The following is a 20897-nucleotide window of genomic DNA, read 5'->3' as shown; positions in this document are numbered from 1 at the left end:
CAAGTGATAGAGCTGGTTAGTCTGTTATTTTTCAGTTGGGTTTATTTACTTAAGCCTAGAATGTGTCATGACTGGAAATAGACAAAACAGATTATTTTAATTCTACTGTCCGAGAAAAAGAAAAGGGAAATAGTTTTCATTTAAGAACTGGGCTCAAATTCAGTCCCAAAATAACTTACACTACTGAATTGACTTTTTAAAGATGACATTTCTCTCATTAATGGCGATGCATTATTATAAGTATAGCTTAATCACTGAAATTTAAATTACAAGAAAAACGTATTTAAAGGAATATGAAAAAAGAGATAATGGAGAGAAACATCCATTTTAATATAAATAATGACCATTTCCTCATCACAGAAAATATGCTCACATTTCAGAATTATAATTTCCCAGATCCTCTCCCTAAAGCACAGTTTCCAAATATTGCAATCACCTTTGCAACTCAGTTGGGATGAAACTGACTTGTCAAACTTTACCTAGCCAATTGATAATTCTGTCTTGATTAACCTTCATTTTTACGTATACTATAATTGAAGCTGATTTTGGGGGAGAACGCATCATCTAACACAGTTAGAAATTGCCTCTGGCACTGTCTGCTTTACCCAAGGAAACCAGGATGACAACTGGAGTTCTGTTACTTTGCAGAGGTAATCCATTTTAGCAACTATGTTACTTAGTTGCAAGTATCAGCAGTTGGTCCCATAGCCTCTCCTTCCACTCTGAGAAAGTGAGTCCAACTCATATTTGAGGGCAGGATGAGAAAAGGAGCAAATATACAGAATATCTTCTCTTCAGCATGGACCCTGCCACCGCACCAGAGGGGGAGGAGTGTATGCTGAAACACACAGAGGAAGTCCAAGGCCTGTCCTGCCCCTGCTCCACAAAAAAAGGGCAGTCAGTTTGAGGGCTCTCCTTGGGTCTAGCTATACACAGGAACAATCCAAATGGGCCTCAGAGAAATCTAGACACAAATTGATGCTAAGAGCGCCCTGGAAAGCTGGAGTGATTTTCACCTCAACCCCCTTTGTCAACTGAGATCACTGGTGGTCCATGAATTTGGTCAAAACAAGAATGAAAACAAGAGCTCTGGTCAGACCCCATCACCATAGCCCACACATGGATCCTGAAGGCAAACAGGATAGCCAAAACAAATCGTGACTTCTAGAAACTAGAACAGTAGTTCCCCAGACGTGTTTGTGAAATACCAGAGCACTCTGCTTTCTGGCCTAGGCATTCCAAAAAATTCAGAAATCACTTCCCCTGCAGCACATTACTGAATTGTTTTTTTCAATCAACTCACTTACTCATCTGGAAAAGGGGACAAGTACCCCACCTAACTTAGAAGAAATTAGTTTCTAAGACATCATTCACAACATGGAAAACCCTTTAAAACACTATTTACATAATTAAAACCCAAATTCCTTGAAAACTTACTGTATGCTGGCTAATTCAACACAGTAAGCAGAGAATAAATTTGAGCTGGAAACACTTGCCTTGTTGTTAGTTTTGTCATTCCTAGCTGAGCCCTTGTTTTCTTTTTTATAAAATAATCATAATAAAATGTATTGCACAGCTTATTCTGAAGATTACATGGAAAACATTGGAAAAGGCATAAAAATGCCCGGCCCATGAAAGAAACTAAGTAAATAATTTTCTTCCCCCATTTCCTTTTTTCTTATAAAGAAGATATCCATGTTAAAATACTTTTGAATGTTGGGTATTATAATTTCAGTGAATAACTCTGCAGTCCTCTAGCTGAACAATTCAAATTGGTAGCATAATCTGGATCCCTTTTTCCAGAAATATATTGCAATTTTATTTTTCTTTCAGTCAATCCCACTATGCTGGAAGAGAAAGAAGGAGGATCTACCCCTATTCAGTTGAATAACAGCAATATTTTATGGCCTCTCTTCCATGGAGTCCTCTTCTTTTGTGTAAAGATTAACATGCACCTCTCAAAATATTTCTGCTACTCTGTCTTCCAGAGTCTGCTTGTGGGCCTCTGACATTACAAATAGAGCAAGGCAGTGTTAGGAGCAAATATGTATAGTCCTGCAAAAGAAATTAATAGAAAGAGGGGAAGCCAGGCATGTTTGATGCCTCTAAGAGAATAAGAAGTAACAGTCTCATGGCCAAGAACAACAGCAGGCTTGTCCATCTGTCCATCGTGAAATTGAGTATGCCTACTAGTTATCAACAGGAGGTGGCCATGTGGGCATCACACTAAAATAGAAATTCTGTCATTAGGAAGACAAGGTGAGGAGGGAAGAAAAGGATTAACTGTTTCAGAATCAATTTCTGGGTGAGCATGATGAATACAAAGAATTGCTGTGTGTTTCTTATTCACAGACTATGAAATTTTGATTCATTCTTTTATTCATTCATTAAAGATTTTCAGGGTGCTTTCTAGAAGCCAGACACTATGCTAGCCATTATGGAGCCAAAGAATAATTTCCTGGGGTGCTGGGCTGGCTCAGTTGGTAGAGCATGTGACTCTTGATTTGGGGGCCATGAATTTGAGCCCCACATGGGGTGTAAAATTTTTTTTTAATTAAAAAAGGAATAATTTCCTTCTTTTGGGAATTGTTTCATGAGCGAGACAGAGAAGTAAACAAAAAATTATAATACGGGAGGATGACAGCCAATGTGTATACAATATGCGGTGAGAGCCCAAAGAAAGAAGTCATTAACTATGCAAAAATATGCCAACTTTACAAAATCTGTGAGTCATCTTGGCATGGGGACGGGCTATGCTAATCTCTGTAATATTTCAGTGTTGTTATATGTGCTATAGAAGTGAGGTCAACCAGAGCAGTAGAATAGAAAATCTAAGACCAAACAGATGGGTCTTGATCAACTATGTTTGCCTTAGGGTGGAAGAAAACGTGTTATTGCCTTCACCTTCAATTATCGCAATCCTTTTTTCTTAAGAATGTGTATATGCTTAATTTTTATCTGATTCTTAATTTTACTAACTCTGTCTAAACACGTCCATTTCTATTTTCTCTAATATTTTTGAGAGTGTGACCACTGAACAACAGATAGATACAGAGACAGATATAGGTGTAGATGTAGGTCTAGATGCATCTGTCGGTGTAGACATATATGCAGAAATGGCATCTTGGCTTCTGGAAATACGAGTTACGATATAATTCTTAAATTTTACAATAAAACATTTTCTTTAAGGCAATTTCTAACAGAAGAGTGACTCTAAGGCATAGCATTTATTGGCATTTAGCAAAACTGAGATGTTAATAAAAATAAATCCTCAGTGTGCTGTAAGGTCTACTATAAAGGCTTCCTTTCAGTTGCAGACTTGAATAAGGAGTGAATTGAGGGACTCCCATTTAAGCTAATGTAGAAATACTGAGCAAACTGTCAGTTTAAAAATCTGATTTAAATGTTTGGGGCTTTGTTGCTAACGTGCACTTGGAAACATAAAATCCACATCAGTTTCACATCAGATGAAATTTATTATTCCTCTCTGAGGCAATTTTTGGTGCTGGATCATTTGCCCTTTGGTTATCTCTGGCATCGGCATTCCTCTATGTTGTCCCTGAAACCATGCACTGCCTACAGCTACATGCATAAAAATACTGGCACTCCCCTCCGTGACCCCTCCCCCAGTCACAGGAGCCAATGGCACATTCTGGAAATGCAGCATGAGGCATGAGCACCAGATACTAGCAACAGGCCTATCCAGAGTCCGGGTCCTCCTTGAAGAACCCACTCCGAAGAGTGACAGCCATCACTCTCCATGTCTCGTCCTGATATCCTGTCCTGGTGGCCACCAAAACTGAAATGCCCTATCCCCTGACAAACTCAAAAGGAAAAAGTCACATTGCTACTGATATACAACAATCTGACAAACACAAAAGTCTTAAATGTTATCTCTAATCTTGACTTCAGTCACCTAATTAGGCTGTGCGACATGCCAAAATTTCATTTGTACCTTACTTGTGTATCATGAAAACTACAGTGCTGTATAGAGATATTTGTTTAATGTTTTTATTCTGTCCATCTATCAATTCTGTATAAGTAATTCCTGGTCACTGTTCTCGATGTGCTTCTCTTATGACACCTAGCACAACTTCCCAGGTAATTTTGTTTACAGAATATTTTGTACTGATGGCGGTGGTGGTGGTGAGGCTGCAGCTTCTCTGCTCTACTCTGACAAGTATACAAGTATTATCTTCTGAATGGACAAGTTTTTGCCAGGATCTGTGCTATTTCCTATGACTTTGTTACAGATTTCTAATCATCATAGCTTTTTTTTTCATTTATTACATGTTAAAACTTCCCCCAAAATGGGATTAAAAAAATAAAAAGTAAATATCCTTACAGAGTGAGTTGAGTAATGACTCAAGCCCAAGGAGTTTGACTTATAAATGCTATAGAGAAAGTCATTTATTAATTTATAGTCTAAAGCCTGGAGGCAATTTGACATCAAATGGAGGCCAACAGAAGCATCGATTAGTGGAAGTGAAAAAAGCGGTTATTACAATGAATGAAATGGTTTCTTACTGACGGTGGAAGTTATGTTATCTCTTCTAGACTATCAGTAGCCAATATTGAGAGAAGAGAGATCAATATTAAATGAGCAACCAGGGAAAGGGCTAGGTAACACTCAACATACTCCAGATGTCCAGGAGCATACCAATCGTAGAGCTTCGAGAAATTATTTTCCTTAAAGCATTGTTAGACATGGTAGCAATGCTTTGCTCTTGGCTCACATAAACCAATCTACACTACAATGTAGCTGAAGTAAAATACAGCCCTAGTAATTCTATTTCAAACACACTCAACCATTCGTAACACATTTCTGCATTACAATTTGTGAACAATCGTAAAAACCACCATTTCTTCGGCATATACATACCACCTCTCAGGCCCTGTGCCAATTTAATCTCATACACCTTGGTCCGTGAGACAACTACTGTTATTCTCTTTTACAGATGAGCAAACAGGCCTAAAAGACTAAAGTCATCTGCCCCAGACCTGAGAATGTTAGTAACACTGTATATCAGCATAGAAGAAAATGTCCTGTGAGCTGGCTATTTCCCAGTTTTCATACTTGAGGTACAACTGTAATGCCCACTCACAGGACAGAATCTCTGGAGCACAACCCCAGGCACACGTTCATGGGAGCAGGGGTCCCTGTCGGTGGCCAGCCAGATAGTACAATGCATTTACAGCCTTCAGGAACCTATATAGATTTAGACACGTTCGTGGGCCCTTTCTAAGCATCTTGTTAGATCTTTAGATCCTATTTTTAATAACCCTTTTAATCTTTTCAAAATACTCAGCCAAAGATCAAAGCTGCGGCTTAGCTTTAAGCTACACATTGTAGATCTTCCATTTTAATTTGTACTCCGGCAACATTTTACTTTTTTTTTCATAGCTAGGAATAGATTTTCTTTCATGAAGGAATAAAATGTGCCCTTAAGGAAAACAGTATTCATTTTCAATAAACATTTACTAAATAACTACCTTTTCAAAAGTAAAAGGCTAGGCCTGAAGAGGGTAAAAGATAGATGAAACCTGGTCTGTGCCTGCCAGGGGCTTAAAACCTAATTATGGAGATAGAATTAGGAGGAATCGGGGTTAAAATCTGAAGTGGAGCCCAGTGGTCCCTCTCCAAGGAACAAGTGACAGCATGTTGCTTTTCTAAGGAGCAAGACCTAGCTGTGTCACAATATGAAAAGGGGGCTGATAATAACAATCCTCTAAAATAAAGGTTAAAGATTCCGGTTCTAGCAATAACTCTTAAGGTAGGGGGAACAATGCAGGAAAAAAGGAGCAGTTTCAGAAGTGACTTGAGGATGCTTGGGGGTGTGCTTTTACAAACTATATAGCCCAGGCTCCCGACACCTGCCCCAGAATCCCTGGGGCACTAGGACCCAGGCACAGAAGAGAGGGGGTCATGCATCTCAGAGGTCTTGAGATAGGAAAAGATGGAGAGCTGGAATGTCTAACACGCTGCAGTTTTTCAGGGGAAGCTCCTAACAACACCATAGTGTAGATTCATTTTTCTATTGTCCTTATTTAATATTGAACAAATAATATTTTACACAAAAGTCCCGAGCAAGAGGGACTTAATTGGAGCAGGTGATTACCTTCGTCACTCATTAAGAGGCTGTCTCTTCAGGAGGAGGCCTGAGTCACTCCAAAGTTGAGTTGCTTAGAAAGGAGTCTGTGATAAAAACAAGTATGAAGAGGATTATCTAAAGCAAATGGTTTTAACTTATTAAAAACCTACATTTGGGGAATGCTCTCACAACCATAATGTACACTCCCTAAAAACCTGGAGAATTAGCCTAATTCTCTAACACATAAAATGCCACAGGTAGGTACTCTCTTTGAAGGAAACTGTGTTCTCCTCTTTACTACTAAAATAAAATTCTCCCTGCCACAGCCTCCTAAATCTTGGTCCTTATTTTTATTATCTACTCTCACACTTCACATCCACCTGTAAGACGCATTCCTAACCAGTTGATTTCTCTATCCTGTCTTCCACTTTTATGGACCTTTTTTTCAGCATTCCCATTTATGTTTTTATGTTTAGCTACCATGCTGATCAACAAATTGGTTGTACTGGGTGGCATTTTTCTTTTGAGTTCTTCTTTCCCTAATTTTAGGCTAAGTATTTTTAATGATTATACAACACATAATTCATTGTGAAAATTACAAAAAAGCATTTTTTAATGAAATGGAAAAGCTAATTTTGCCAGGTAGAAATCACTACTAAAATTTGGTCATTTTTCCTATCTGTCTTTTTTCTATGTGTGTCTCTTAACTTTTTATTTTGAAATAATTTTAGACTTACAGGAAAGTTGCAAAAATAGTACAGACATTTCTGTGTACTCTTCACCCAGCTTCTCCTACTGTTAACATCTCGCATTATCCTATAGTATAATTATCAACATCTTCTATGCATATTTTGACAAGATCTATATACCATTTTTATCTAACATATGGTCATTTTTCTCCAATTGTCTCAATAATGTCCTTTACAGGATTTTTCTCTCATCCAGATCCAAGATCACACATTACATGTAGTTGGCATATCTTGTTAGTCCCCAGTTCTTCCCACTTTTCTTTTCATGACAATTTTCCGGGAGTACCAGAGTAGTTATTTTGAAGAATATGCCTTTGGGTCTGTCTAATCTGTTTCCACATGGTTAGATTCAGGTTATAAATTTGGATAAGAATACTACATAAGCCGTGTTTTAACTTTCTCAGTGCATCACATCAGGAATCAAATCTCAGTGTTTCTGTCACTGGTGATATTAATTTTGATCACCCAGTAAGGTGGTGTCAGTCAGGTTTCTTTTCTACAGACTACCATTTTTCACTTTGCAATTAATAAGTAATCTCTGCAGAGGTTTCTGATTACATATATCACATATATTATATATATGTAATATATATGTTATATATATAACGTTATATATATAGCATTCTATTATATATGCAGTTTATATTACATATATATATAACATTCTTCTTCAGACTTTTATCACCCATTGATTATTCTTCTGAGTCAATTGTTTGCACAGTCGTTCCAAAATAGTGATTTTTTTCTACTTCTATTATTCCTTCTATGTCTATTAGTTGATGTAACCATTCCTTTCTCTTAAAGTTCTCCTTGATTCATATTTGTATTCTTGTAAGTATGTCCAAATTCAAGACTTTTCAAGTTATTTTTAAATCTATTTTTAATGTCATCACATTTTTTTAAATTTTACATTCTCAGTCTTACATGTTAAGAAGCCCGGAACTGACATTTCATATTGCTCCATTTAACCCTTTTCCTACTTCATAAAACTTTGCTTGAAATTTCTAAGTCTTCCTTCAAACTTCTAATTATAATCCAAGACTAGCCCTGCCTCATGACAGTGCTACCTAATTAGTCCTGGAAAATGTCTAACTCCTATCCAAGAATCTCGCTAATATGTCTCTGGGTTTGTTCAAACTAATTCTCATTTTTATCACGTTTCATTCATCACACTGTGAAAAATAAGGAAGACTTAGCCCAATCCCATAATTTAAGGACCAGGAACTTTCTAGTCCACTAGTTCAATTTTGTGTTCGGACAAGAATCAAAATGTAATCATCAGAAAATGGATTGATTCAATAACCTCAGCGAAGAAAAATGCTTAGGATGTTAACTGTCTGAAATTCAATAATCTTTTAAAATGTTAACTATTAAGCAACTAAACAATTAAAAGTTCATTCATATTTCTATAATGTAATTTCGGGTTTGTCAAGCCCTGCCAAATTCCCCATCATTTGCATCCTTCCCCTCCCAAAAGCTATGGCTGCAATTTTAGTCCCAGCCTCGTTTCTAGAAGCAATCCTGATTTTAGACAAGTGAAATTTAGCTAGCCTCTCTAGAACTGACATCAAATTAAATATCCTCTTTTTTCTTAACTTTTACTTTACATTAAGAGGCTCGGCTCTTGATTCCTTGACCAAATTTCCCCATCTTGAACCAACGATTGTCCTTCCCTATCTGTTGACTTACCCCCTGCCTAGGTCTTTAAATATGAGTGTAACTGAAAATTCTCCATCATCTTGCTCTTCCTTCTTGTTGGTATAGCTCCGCCACTACATGTTGAATTACTCTCTCATTTCCCACCTGTGATCTTTCTCATTCATTCAACAAACACTTATGAAGTACCTCTTCCATGTCAAATATTTTGCTAAACACATGCGCAGATAGTAGTGCTTTAAAAAAGGGGGGGGGTATCCTTTAACTCCCAAGCTTAAGGAACTGTATTCCTCCGAGGGCAACAGCGAATGGGTTCACAAAGAAACAATAATATAATTACAATATAATATAATAATATAGCACTTAGCACAAGGTATGAATAGTATTAGGAAACAAATAGGAAATAATGGAGTTTAATCAGGGAAAGTGTCTCTGAAAAATTAACATTGAGGATGGAGATTTGAAGGATGAAAGAACCAGCCATGAAAGGCACTGGAAATAGCATTTCAGGCCAAACTGTAGCAAATGCGAATACCCTAAAAACTTAGGGAGTTGGAGGAGCCAAATGGAAGCCAGTGGGGCTGGAATATATTGAGGGAAAAGGAAAGATGCTTACATGAGAAAGGAGAGGCAGACCATGCAATCCCTTGTGGGCCATCGAAAGGAATTTAGATTATAATATAATTCTAATGAGAAGCTATTCAAGGCTTGTAAGTAGGAAAACCACATGGTTTTCATTTTTAAAAGATTACTCTGGCAAGTTGAAAACAGGCTTTCAAACAAAAAAATGTACACAAACATTCATAGCACCATTTCTCATAATAGCCAAAAGTGGAAGGAACCTAAATGTCCATCAACAGATGAATAAATAAACAATCTGTGATATATCCATACAAGGGAATATTATTCAGCCATAAAAAATGAAGTACCAATACATGCTACATCATGGATGAACCTTGAAAACATTATGCCGAGTCAAAGAAGCCAGACACAAAAGGTCACAAATGCACAATTCCATTTATATGAAATGTCTAGAATAGGCAAATTCATAGAAACAGAAAGTAGATCAGTGGTTTCCATAACTGCACTAGAGCAGTGACAATAGAGATGGTGGAAAGGGGAAAGACCCATTGCATATTTTGAAAGTAAAATTTACAGGATTTGCTGATGTCAGGAACCGAGGCAGAGAGAGGGAGAGAGGGAAGGCGGGAACAAGGGAGAGCAGGATCTAGAAGTATTCAGGAGCTTTAGACTTAGAGGATGAACATGTTTTAAGAAGAAATGAAGGACTCAGCTTTGGACTTATTAACCCTGAGATGTCCCCAACCCCATCTGGACTACCCTATGTTAAGAAATTTTTACTTTCTAGTTATTTAACTTTTCTAGACTTCAATTTCTTCATCTATAAAACAGGAATACTAATGCTATTTACCTTAAATGGTTGCTCTGAGAATTAAATTAGGTAATTGTTATAAAGTTCTTAGCACAACTTCTAACACATAATAAATCTTCAATCACTATTAAGAGATTACTGTTATTGTTATAATCTTTGTCCTGATTACTATACTTATTCCATATGCTCCCTCTCTGTTCCTCCTTCCAGCACCTGCAGAAGCTTGGCCCGCTCTGGTTTTGAACAATCTCAGACTCTCCCAATCTGCTCTGTCTTGCTGCAGCTGAGGCTACAACTGGCCATTTTTGGAGATATATTGAGAGAGGGATCTGACTGAAAATCATATTCAAATCCCTTAGCCAGGCAAGTACATTCCTATGGTGGAGAAGGCACACTGGGCTCAAATAACAGCATAACAATTTCCTTATTAAAAGCATCCAACTCATTTGCATCTAATTTTATACTTCCTTGGCATCTTCCTATCCTTAATTTTATTTTCCAAGTTTCCTTTCCCATGGGGAATAAAATGTGCTGAAAAACTGGCATGAGTATTCTAGACTACTTGACAGTTAATTTCCTCATAGGGACTTGTAAATTGATGTTCTGGTTTATAATCAGACTCTTGTAAGTTTAGCTAGAGGGAATCAATTTGCCTGGGCCTATTAACCTCTGGGTAACCACATAATAACCCAGTTTCTGAACCTGAAAGCTGTGTGTCAGACTCTGGGCAATGACAGTCACTATGACACGTACATTGTAACACCAGGCTGAAACAGCCATCCAGATTTAAGAATACAATATTTCACAGAGTGCTGGTAAATATTAAATGATTTAATATATATTAAAGTGCCTGGCACATGTTAGGCTCTCAATAAACGTTGGTTTATGTTTTATTTTTTATATGAAATATATTACATATTTTTATATGCAAACCATATGCAATCCAGTAGGGGGAAAAATCCAAGTTTGAAAAATTTCCAGATGAACTGAAATGAAACAAAGTTTTTTTTCCCACTTCATCCCAATCTATCCCTAAATCTCCCCCTTCTAATTTCCTTTTTCATGTTTTCTCATTTGTGTAACTACTTTTGCAACTGGCTGTTTTCATAATTTATCATTCGGTAATGCTTGGAGGCTTAATGCCAATAAAAGCAGTATCTGAAAATAATCTTATATATTCTGAGGAATAATTTACTCACAAGCTCTGTTACCTTGCACAAGTCAATTAGCCTATATATATGACTGTGTCTCATTAATTAGTAACTATGCCACGTCTCATATTCATAAACTATAGTTACTACTGAATCCTCAGCACTTAGCACAAAGTAGGTGTGATTGACATTTATGTTGATGACTGGATGGATGCTAAGACTATATTTTGTTCAAAAATCTGATAAATAAGCCCATTTTTTATAATAAAGAAGATGGAAATCAGGCACTAGTTATCCATAAAAGTTTAAAGTTCTTGTTTAAAGAAAAATTATTGACAAAAAAATCCATTGATTGATGGTAAAGAACAGACTCTCATGTAGGCTTTCTATGCGCCAACCTCAACACCATTATAATGGGTGAGTGAGCGAGGGAGTGGATTGATGCATCAGTCAATAAGCAAAATATTTTATACAAAATAAATAAAGAAGTAAACTTTAAAAATATACTTTTTAACGCATAAATTTCCTGACCAGGTTTTTTCATTTGGGTTTTTCCCCCAATCTCAGAATGCCCAGAAAACCTTGCTCACAATAGCTATCCCTCTGGAGTTTCTGTCACTTTTAGGAAATAATGACACAATTCAGTATTGATTATAATAACAGGATGTAAGAGGAGCTTCCAACTCTTCGATTTTGTAGTGGCATATTTACTTTCCAGAAGTTATCTTTAGCTCTCTAACTCACCTGTTCCACACTTGTGACTGTGAAGTAATTATAAATGATAACTTTCCCATCCCTTTCACCTTTGTTAATGAACAAGTTAAAGAATGTAGGAGATTTTTTAATTTAAATTCAATTAGCCAACATATAGTACATCATTAGTTTCTGACATAGTGTTCAATGATTCATCAATTGTGTATAACACTCAGTGTTCATCCCATCATGTGCCATCCGTAGTGCCTATCACCTGGTTACCCCATCTCCCCACTGACCTCCCCTCAGTTTTTCCCAGACTCAAGAGTCTGTCATGGTTTGTCTCCCTCTCTGATTTCTTCCTATTCAGCTTTCCCTCCCTTCCCCTATGATTTTCTGTGCTATTTTTTATATTCCATATATGCAATTGTCTTTCTCTGACTGACTTATTTCACTTAGCATAATACCCTCCAGTTCCAACCATGTCGATATAAATGGTAGGTATTCATTCTTTCTGCTGAGTAATATTCCATTGAATATATGTAGGGGATTTTTAAAAATTCAATTTAAATCTATTACTGCTGGTATACAGGGAAAAAAAACAAAACAGGACAACAGTTTGAAAATTAGCATACCAAGTCAAGAATGAGAAAACACACTTGCAGAAGAAGTTTTATCATCTTTTCTAATAAACCTCACATTTCCAGGAAAAGTATTAGAACTATATTTCCGTTTTCTTTCTTCTTTTTCCATAATCATTGTAGCCTAAGTGAAATCATATTTTCTAGACTTCAGTGCCCCTCAGTTAAATTTAGTTCAATTTAACAAACATTACTGACTACCTGCTGGGGACCAGCCACTATACCAGGTTCTTAGGAGTCAAAGATTAATAAGACATATTTTCTAACTCATGAAGTTCACAGCTTAATTAGTACATTGTTTTTTTGTTTTTCAAAGCCTCTGTTCCATTCTAATTTCAATCAGAATTGCTCTCCTTTTACCAGTTCTGTGTTTTGGGGGTTGATATAAGATATTATTGTTTTGATATGTATAAAAAGGTCACTGGTCTAGAGGAGGCAACAGACATTTAAATAAATACAATACAGTGTTCTACAAGTAATAATTGTATTTTCTCAGCCTGGGTCCCCCAGAATACAGAGCCTAAGACAAAGGAGTGTGATTTGGGAAATAAGAATTAGGAAAGAGGGAGTAAACCAGAGAACGAAGGACAGTCAAAAAAAGATTCATTATTGAGCTGACTAGCTACCCATACAGATGGCTGGATACTCAGTCTTATAGAACACCCTGATAACCTCCCAGGGGGGAAAAAAAGAAAGCAGGAAGCATTTATACATTTATACATTTATACTCTGCTCTTCACTAGCCAAGGGTGTTCCCCTAGGGCATTAACTCCCCATCACTCCTGAGATGCACATACATGAGTACTGAGCAAAATCCCAGAGGTGTCCCATGCTACCTCACCATCAAGTAAAGAATCCATGGGGGATGCTGGAGGAGGTGGGGGGAATCAGTGAGAGGTAAAACTGCAGAGGCAAGGCACTGTCAAACTGTTCCTGCATGAAGATGGACAGCATCTTCACAGAAATTGTCACTGCAGTCATGGGCTGGAATAAAAGAGCCAGGAAAATCTGAAAGGGTGCACAAGAAGCATCTGAACAAGTACACATAATACACAGAAGTAGAACAGAGTAGAGAATGATTAATTCTGCCTGGAAAGAGAGGGGCCAGGAAAAGTTTCACAGGCATACAATTCCTCAGAAAAATTCTTCCAATGGCAAAAGGGGATAGGTATTCCAAACAGAAGGAACAATATATATAAGACCTAGAGGTTTGAAATGGCAAGCTGTGTTTGAAGAACTGTAGAAAAAATCAGTATTCCTGGAGGTAAAGTGGCAGCAAAAGTCGTTAGAGATATGGACAAGGCCCAAAACATAATGGATTTGTTAAGAGTTTAAATTTTGTAACAGAAAAGAATGGACAGTCATTTGAGTGGTTTTAAATGAAAAAGTGAATTTGGGAGAGGGTATAAATGGAATAATAATAACATTTTATATTTGTGAAATGAGAAGTGGGATATGTGAAAAGGAAGTAGGAAATATGAAAAGGTAGAATATTGCCTTTAAATAGACTATGCCATGTTAAGGATACATACTGTAAGCCCTAAAACAAGCATTTAAAAAATAATAATAAGGGTGCCTGGGTGGTTGGTTAAATGTCTGACTCTTGATTTCAGCTCAGGTTGTGATCTCAGGGTCGTGAGATCAAGCCCCACACTGGGCCCTGCACTGGGGGTGGAGTCTGCTTAAGATTCTCTGTCTCCCTCTGCCCTTCCCCCCTTTAAAATAATAATAATAATAATAATAATAATAATAATAATAATAAAATGTATAGCTAAGAAGCCAATAGAGGAAATAAAGTGGGACACAAAAAAATATTCGATTAACCCAAAGAAGTCAAGAAAAGAAGAAAACACAAAAGAAACAGAATGGGAAAAAAAGCAATAGAGTATACTTAAACTTTATTATTTCCATAATTATAGTAAATGTAAATGGACTAAACATCCCCAATGAAAAGGACAAATCAGCACAATATGGTTGAACCTCACAAACATTATGCTGGGTGAAAGAAATGAACCAAAAGAGTGCATACTGAATAATTTAAATCATACGAAAGTTTAAATCAGACAAAAACATTTCATATTGATAGATATCAGATCAGTGGCTGCCTAGAACAAAGAGTTAGTGCAAGAGACTGAACATTTCAGTCAGTCTTACACAGTCAAAGGTACAAAAGCAAACCCTTTGAGGAGATGAAATGTTCTATATCAAATGGGTTGGTGGTTATATAGGTCTATACATTTTTCAAAGTCACTGATCTGTATACTTCGAATGGATGAGTATTATTGTACATAACTTACACTTAAACAAAGTAGATTTTTTAAAAAGTAGCAAACATCTCTCAAGTTTCTGACTTGAACGAATCAATAAAGGGTGATAATGGAGACAGTACAGGAGGAAGAAAAAGCTTGGGCTTCACTGAAGAAGGCTGCTTATATGGAATGCCAGTTTGCAGCTCCACCACTCACTATGCAAGAGGCTGGAAGAGCAAGGAGGAATAAGATACAGTTCCCCAATCCTGAAGGATAAGCACAAGCCTAATGGAGGGCATATGGAAACAACTTAGTTTAATATACTCTGAGATATGTTCCGCTAGAGTTATGAGCAAAGTATTGTGAGAAAGAAGCTTATTATATCAAAATAGTTAAAAATACTACAAATTTCCCATCAACAGGTGAAAACCAAATGTTTGTATATCCACACAATGGAATACTATTCAACAATTTTTTTAAAAAACTAACTATTGAACATGTAAAAACATGGATGAATTTCAAAATTACTATGTTGAATAAAAAGAAGTCAGACCCATCTTCCTTTAAAAAGATGACATATTGTAAGATTCCATTCATTTAAAACTCCAGAAAATGAAAACTAATCTTAGTGACAGGAAGCAGATGAGGGGTGGTCTTAGGGACAGGGGGATGGGAAGAGATGAAGAGATTACAAAGGGAAATGAAAAAGTCATTGCATATATTCATTATCTTTTTTTTTAAGATTTTATTTATTTATTTGATACAGAGAGACGGCCAGCGAGAGAGGGAACACAAGCAGGGGGAGTGGGAGAGGAAGAAGCAGGCTTCCAGTGGAGCAGGGAGCCTGATGCGGGGCTTGATCCCAGGACCTTGGGATCACGCCCTGAGCCGAAGGCAGATGCTTAACGACTGAGCCACCCAGGCGCCCCTGAATATATTCATCATCCTAATGGTGGTGAGGGTCTGAAACCTTTTCTGACCCCTCTCCTACCAGGCAGAATGAATCATGCTCTATCCTGTTCTACTTCTATGCATTATATTGGTTTTACAGGTAATACATATGTCAAAACTTCTCAAACTGACTACTTTAAATATGTGCAGTTTAGTCAATTATATCTCAACAAAACTATGATAAAAAAGTACTAAAAACAATCTTGGGAGAGGAGATAGATAAAATGTTATAGCTATACCAAGTAGCATATGTTCTGTATTTACAGCATAAATTTCTAGCACTAAATATAATGAAAAAAATATTCAAGTTGGAACAGTGATATTGACTAATGCTTATTGTTTACTCTGAGCCAAGCACTTTGCTATGTCTGTCACTTGATCCTCGTATCAATCCTATGAAGTAGATAGTATTAATATCCCCAAGTTATAAATGAGGAAACCAAAGGCACAGAATTAGAAATGTGTTCAACTGTGAGTAGCAGAAAAACCAACTTCAATGGCTTAGAAAAAAATGGTTGCTGCTATTACTAAAAACATATACAAACAAAAATACCAAGAGGGGGGTGCCTGGGTGGCTCAGTTGATTAAGTATCTGCCTTCGGCTCAGGTCATGATCTCAGGGTCCTGGGATGGAGCCCCGTGTCAGGCTCCCTGCTCTGCAGAGAGCCTGCTTCTCCCTCTCCCTCTGCTGTTCCCCTGCTTGTGTGTGCGCGCTCCTCTCTCTGTCAGATAAATAAATAAAATCTTTTTTAAAAATGCCAAGAGGGCTGTAGATAGGCAATGCAGGTTTGTTTTCGCTGCTAAGCAATGTAGCCAAAGATAAGAAGGCTCTCTGTCTTTCTGCTCCAGCAGGGGCAGCACACTAATTGTCTCAGAGTTACATAGGAGCTGCTGTGCTTTCAGGCATCACAGGACTCCAGGCAGAGAGAATGGAGAAAGAGTGACACCAGCTCAATCTCCTAGCTTTCCCAGCAGCCCCACCCAGCAACGTTTTGTTTATATACGATTGGCCAGAATTATGTCACTGGGCCACCCCTAACTGGAAGGCGGCTAGGAAGAAGAGGACTGTAGATGGAGGCCAGAGGAGCAAACCAGTAATTTCTGCCACAATTACTAACAGGTGGAGTCAGGATTTGATCTAGATTTATTTCCCAGACCTGAGCTATTAACCATGATGCTATATGAATAAAGTTTTCCATAAATTCTTCCAAAACGCATCTTAATATGCCAAACAAGGGGAAGAAATTTAGTCCTGAGAAACATGGACTTGATACAGTTTGAGTGTTACAGGGAACTTGTAGGTATTTAAGTGACAGACTACTTTCTTATCTTTTGGGAGAGCAAGCGTGATTAAGGAAAAAGCAGAAGAGAAAGGAAGGAGTGAATATGACAGGGGATTGGTGGAAAACGGTGATCTACAGCTTAACTTGACACATTTTCTATCCAATAGCTTTGCTTCTTTTTTTTTTTTTTTTAAGGTTTTGTTTATTTATTTGACAGAGAGGGAGAGAATACAAGCAGGGGGGAGATGGAGAGGGAGAAGAAGGCTCCCCACTGAGCAGGGAGCCCAATGTGGGGCTCAGTCGCAGGACCCTGGGATCATGACCTGACCTGAAGGCAGATGCTTACCCGACTGAGCCACCCAAGTGCCCCCAATAGCTTTGCATCTTGTGTTGCCCTGTGACACAGTACCAGTTCCTGAATGGTCTAGATCTAGAAAATTCTGTGATGTTCTGTCAGGGTAATTTTTACAAGTGTGGAAGTTCTACAAGTGTAATCTGGGTGTGAAGAGGCAAAATAGGCAGAACATCATATCTAAGAAAATGAATTTTTTTAATGAGGAAAGAGAAAAAGCATGGTTCACTTTTAGAAGGCTTAAATGTTTCCACAATGACTGAAATCCAAGCAACACTCTATTCATTCCTAACTATGATGTCAAGCCTGGGTACATTTATTGTGTACACTGTGTACCCAGTATTCTGCTCAATTAGAAGGGATGTCATCCATTTGCTCAAGAATTCAGTAGACATGAAAAGCATTTTTTCAAGTATGAAATATGAGTGAGTGTTGCTTCTTATGAATCTATTAATATATAATATTTGGTCAGTGAGTCAAACATTAAGAATTCACTTTTTCAGTCTAAATTATTAAAGCTTATATATTAGCTAACTCCAAAAACATACGGAAAAAATCAGCAAACATCTATTACTAAGCACCTACTATGAGTCATGCATGCATTGTGCTAGGTTCAGAAATAAAATAAAGCATAGTCCCTGCCCTCAAAAAAAAAAAAAAATCACAATCTAATAATGACAGTTTGATACATGCTATAGTAGGTGTATGTAACAGGCACAGCAAATGTCCCTCTAATTTTGATTTCTGTTGCCTTCACATTTTTCATTTTTGATATTTCTTTAGAAGTAACAACAGCAAGATAGCTGAGCAAGAACCTCAAGTAATAATAAGAGCACTATGGAGTTTACGCCTGAGAAACATGCTATCTAAAACTTCTAGCACCTGATAAAATGTAACACAAAATTTCAAATTACTTTGCCAAAGATCAAGTGCGCTGGTTACAGAGACATATCAGTTCTTTTCTGTTGGAGATTTCAGACTGCTGCCAAGAAACTAGCACAGAAATTACATTGTACTAAAACCAATAGAAGTGGGTATTCAAAATGGGCACAGTTCCCTGCCCTTTGTCATGTATGAGCATGGCAATTGCACATTGTTGATTCACTATTCCACTCAGAGAAAAGGAAACACTCATATATAAATGCTGCCTTAATACTGTTGGTTGGTTAGCCGCTTTTTAAAAAGAAAATAAATAAATAAATAAATAAATAAATAAATAAATAAAGATCATATTCAGAAAATCCCCAAAATAAAGATCATATTCAGAAAATCCCCAAGTTTTCATATAGAACTACAGGACATGAGCTGTATGTAATTTTCTTCTATTATGATCAACAATTTTGTGATATTTTTGATGTAGGTCTTGAGACCTCAATATTGAGTCACTATCATAAAACCAACACTATCTGATCTGAGAAACACATATTCACGTGGACTCAAACTCACCCAAAGGGAAGAATAGTGCAGAGTGATCTCAGTCACACATTTTCCTCCCAAAATCAACAAAAAAATAAAAGAGCTTCTCTTTCCGTCCTCCCCTCGTCCATCTCCTCATCTTCCTCCACCCTCTCCTTCTCCTCCTCTTTCTCCTTCTTCTTGTTCTTCTTCTTATACTATTATTACTTATTATAATTATTATTATTAAATAAAACTCATAATCTCACTGACAGAGATTCAAGATTCCCAAAGGGATCAAGGAGTCAGTATATAAATGTTAAGCGCTTACTGACCATCTGCCAGTTCAGGCAACAATACCGACCACGGGATAGATGTGTAGACACTGACTGGCTCACAAGAAGCCAGCTGTCTACTTTAAAGAAGTCTTACAAACACAACACCATGAGGAAATAAGACTGTATTCTTAAAGTGTTAAACTGAACTGTACAGAGTATTAGAAACCAGAATAAATAAATAACTCCTAATAAGTATTAATTGTCTGGCTCAAACAAGAGTAATTGGAAATAGTAATGGGCAGTCAAGGAAAATAAAGCAGAACTGGAATAGTGTTTTTAAATGACAGACAAAATATGAATCACAAAGGAGAACCACCATCTAAATGCCAGGAACCACATAAGCTAAAGCACAAGCTGGAAACACACACACAGGTTGCAGGAGTTGTCTGGGTCACAAAAAGATAGCACTGGCTTTCACGGTCAGTTGGCACCAAGCACTGGGTGTTGGACAGTTAAGTTAGGAGCACTGAGTATTCTATGGAGAAGTACGAATCTGATCTAATGAACAGGAGGAAGCAACTAGATGTTATAAAGATGAAATGAGTGGTCGAGATACAGATGAAGACACCTAGCAGAATAATAGTAAGTCTCAAGTTTGAGGGGAAGGCTGTAACCAAAATGCTAAAGCCTTGATGGGCATGAGAGAGTCACCAGTGTGCCAGTAAATTACAATTAACAGAAGAGTCAGGGAGTGATTTCCAGAAAGCATGCAACTCAAATGAGATTTCTGGGATCTATGATACACAGAGCATGAGAGAATGAGCAGCACCCGCTCCAGGAAGCTCCATGGGAAACTGTCCTTGTGGAAGAATTAGTTTCCTGAAACAGCAGGGAAATGGTAGAGGAAACATTCTGTGGAGTGAGGAATTGGAGAAGTTGGTCATGGGATCCAACGAAAATTAAATGAGTAACTTAGATAAAGTGCATGACACATAAATGATTTAATGACACATCCAGGGCCAGTGTTAAACCTCACCCTTACAATCTTACAAGGAAGGGAATCTTCTTAGTACTCATAAAAATACTACGTCATTGCATTCCCATCCATACTTCTACCAAGTGGCTTGATCAGGCCACTTCAAATCACAGTACTTTCACAAACATTTATCTCCTTATCACAAAACATCCTCTGAAATATAATGAAATTATTCATTATTATTTATGATGTAACTTCAGAAAAGTTGCCAATCCCTGTATTTACCCATGCTTAGCACTTTGTATAGTGCTTAGCATAAAGTAGATGCTTACTACACATTCAAATGCTTATTACATGAAATCAAAAGCACAAGCAAAAAAAGAAAAACTAGATAAATTAGATTTCATCTAATTTTTTTTGTTTTTTTAGAAAGCGAGAGCAAGAAGGAGGGGCAGGAGGAGAGGCAGACAATCATAAGCAGGCTCCAAGCCCAGCATGGAGCCCAGCGCAGGGCTCAGTCTCAGGACCCTGAGATCATGACCTGAGCCAAAATCAAGAGTTGTTGCTTAACCAACTGAGCCACCCAGCTGAGCTGCCCTTCAACTAAATTTAATTTTTTGCACTGCAAATGATACAATCAAGGAAGTGAAAGACATTGTAGGTCAACTATACTTCAATTAAAAAAAAAAGAAAGTGAAAAGATGACCCACAGAATGGGCAAAAATATTTGCAAATCTTATATCTGATAAAGGATTTGTATCCAGAATATATAAAGACCTTTACAACTCTACAATAAAAAGACAGCCCAATTTAAAAAATGGACAAATACTTGAATATTTATCCACGAAGATATACATATGGCCAATAAGCATATGAAATGATGTCCAACATTATTAGTAATTAGGGAAATGTAAATCAAAAACACAATGAGATATCACTTCACATCTTGGGTGGCTATAATAAAAAAAGACAATAACAAAAGCTAGTGAGGATATGGAGAAATTGGAACCCTTAGACATTGCTGATAAGAATGTAAAA

General features: G+C 37.2%; 1 protein-coding gene across 7 annotated transcripts in view; it reads right to left on the bottom strand.

Annotated features, from left to right (window-relative positions):
- The window catches only part of SLC44A5 (solute carrier family 44 member 5), a 374691-nt gene that overhangs the window by 258874 nt on the left and 94920 nt on the right, over positions 1-20897 (bottom strand). For 2 of the 7 annotated variants that reach the window (XM_048220289.2, XM_057310554.1), the window contains exon 3: positions 6120-6196. The exons of the other annotated variants lie outside the window; for them this stretch is intronic. In XM_048220289.2, coding sequence (XP_048076246.1) covers positions 6120-6132 — 13 coding nt within the window. In that variant the 5' untranslated portion in view covers positions 6133-6196. The remainder of the gene's footprint in view (positions 1-6119; positions 6197-20897) is intronic. 7 annotated transcript variants of the gene reach the window in all.

Source organism: Ursus arctos, unplaced genomic scaffold (assembly GCF_023065955.2).
Source record: "Ursus arctos isolate Adak ecotype North America unplaced genomic scaffold, UrsArc2.0 scaffold_12, whole genome shotgun sequence".
Lineage (NCBI taxonomy): Eukaryota > Metazoa > Chordata > Mammalia > Carnivora > Ursidae > Ursus > Ursus arctos.
Note: the sequence above shows the minus strand (reverse complement) of the source record. Positions and strands in the feature narration are given on the sequence as shown.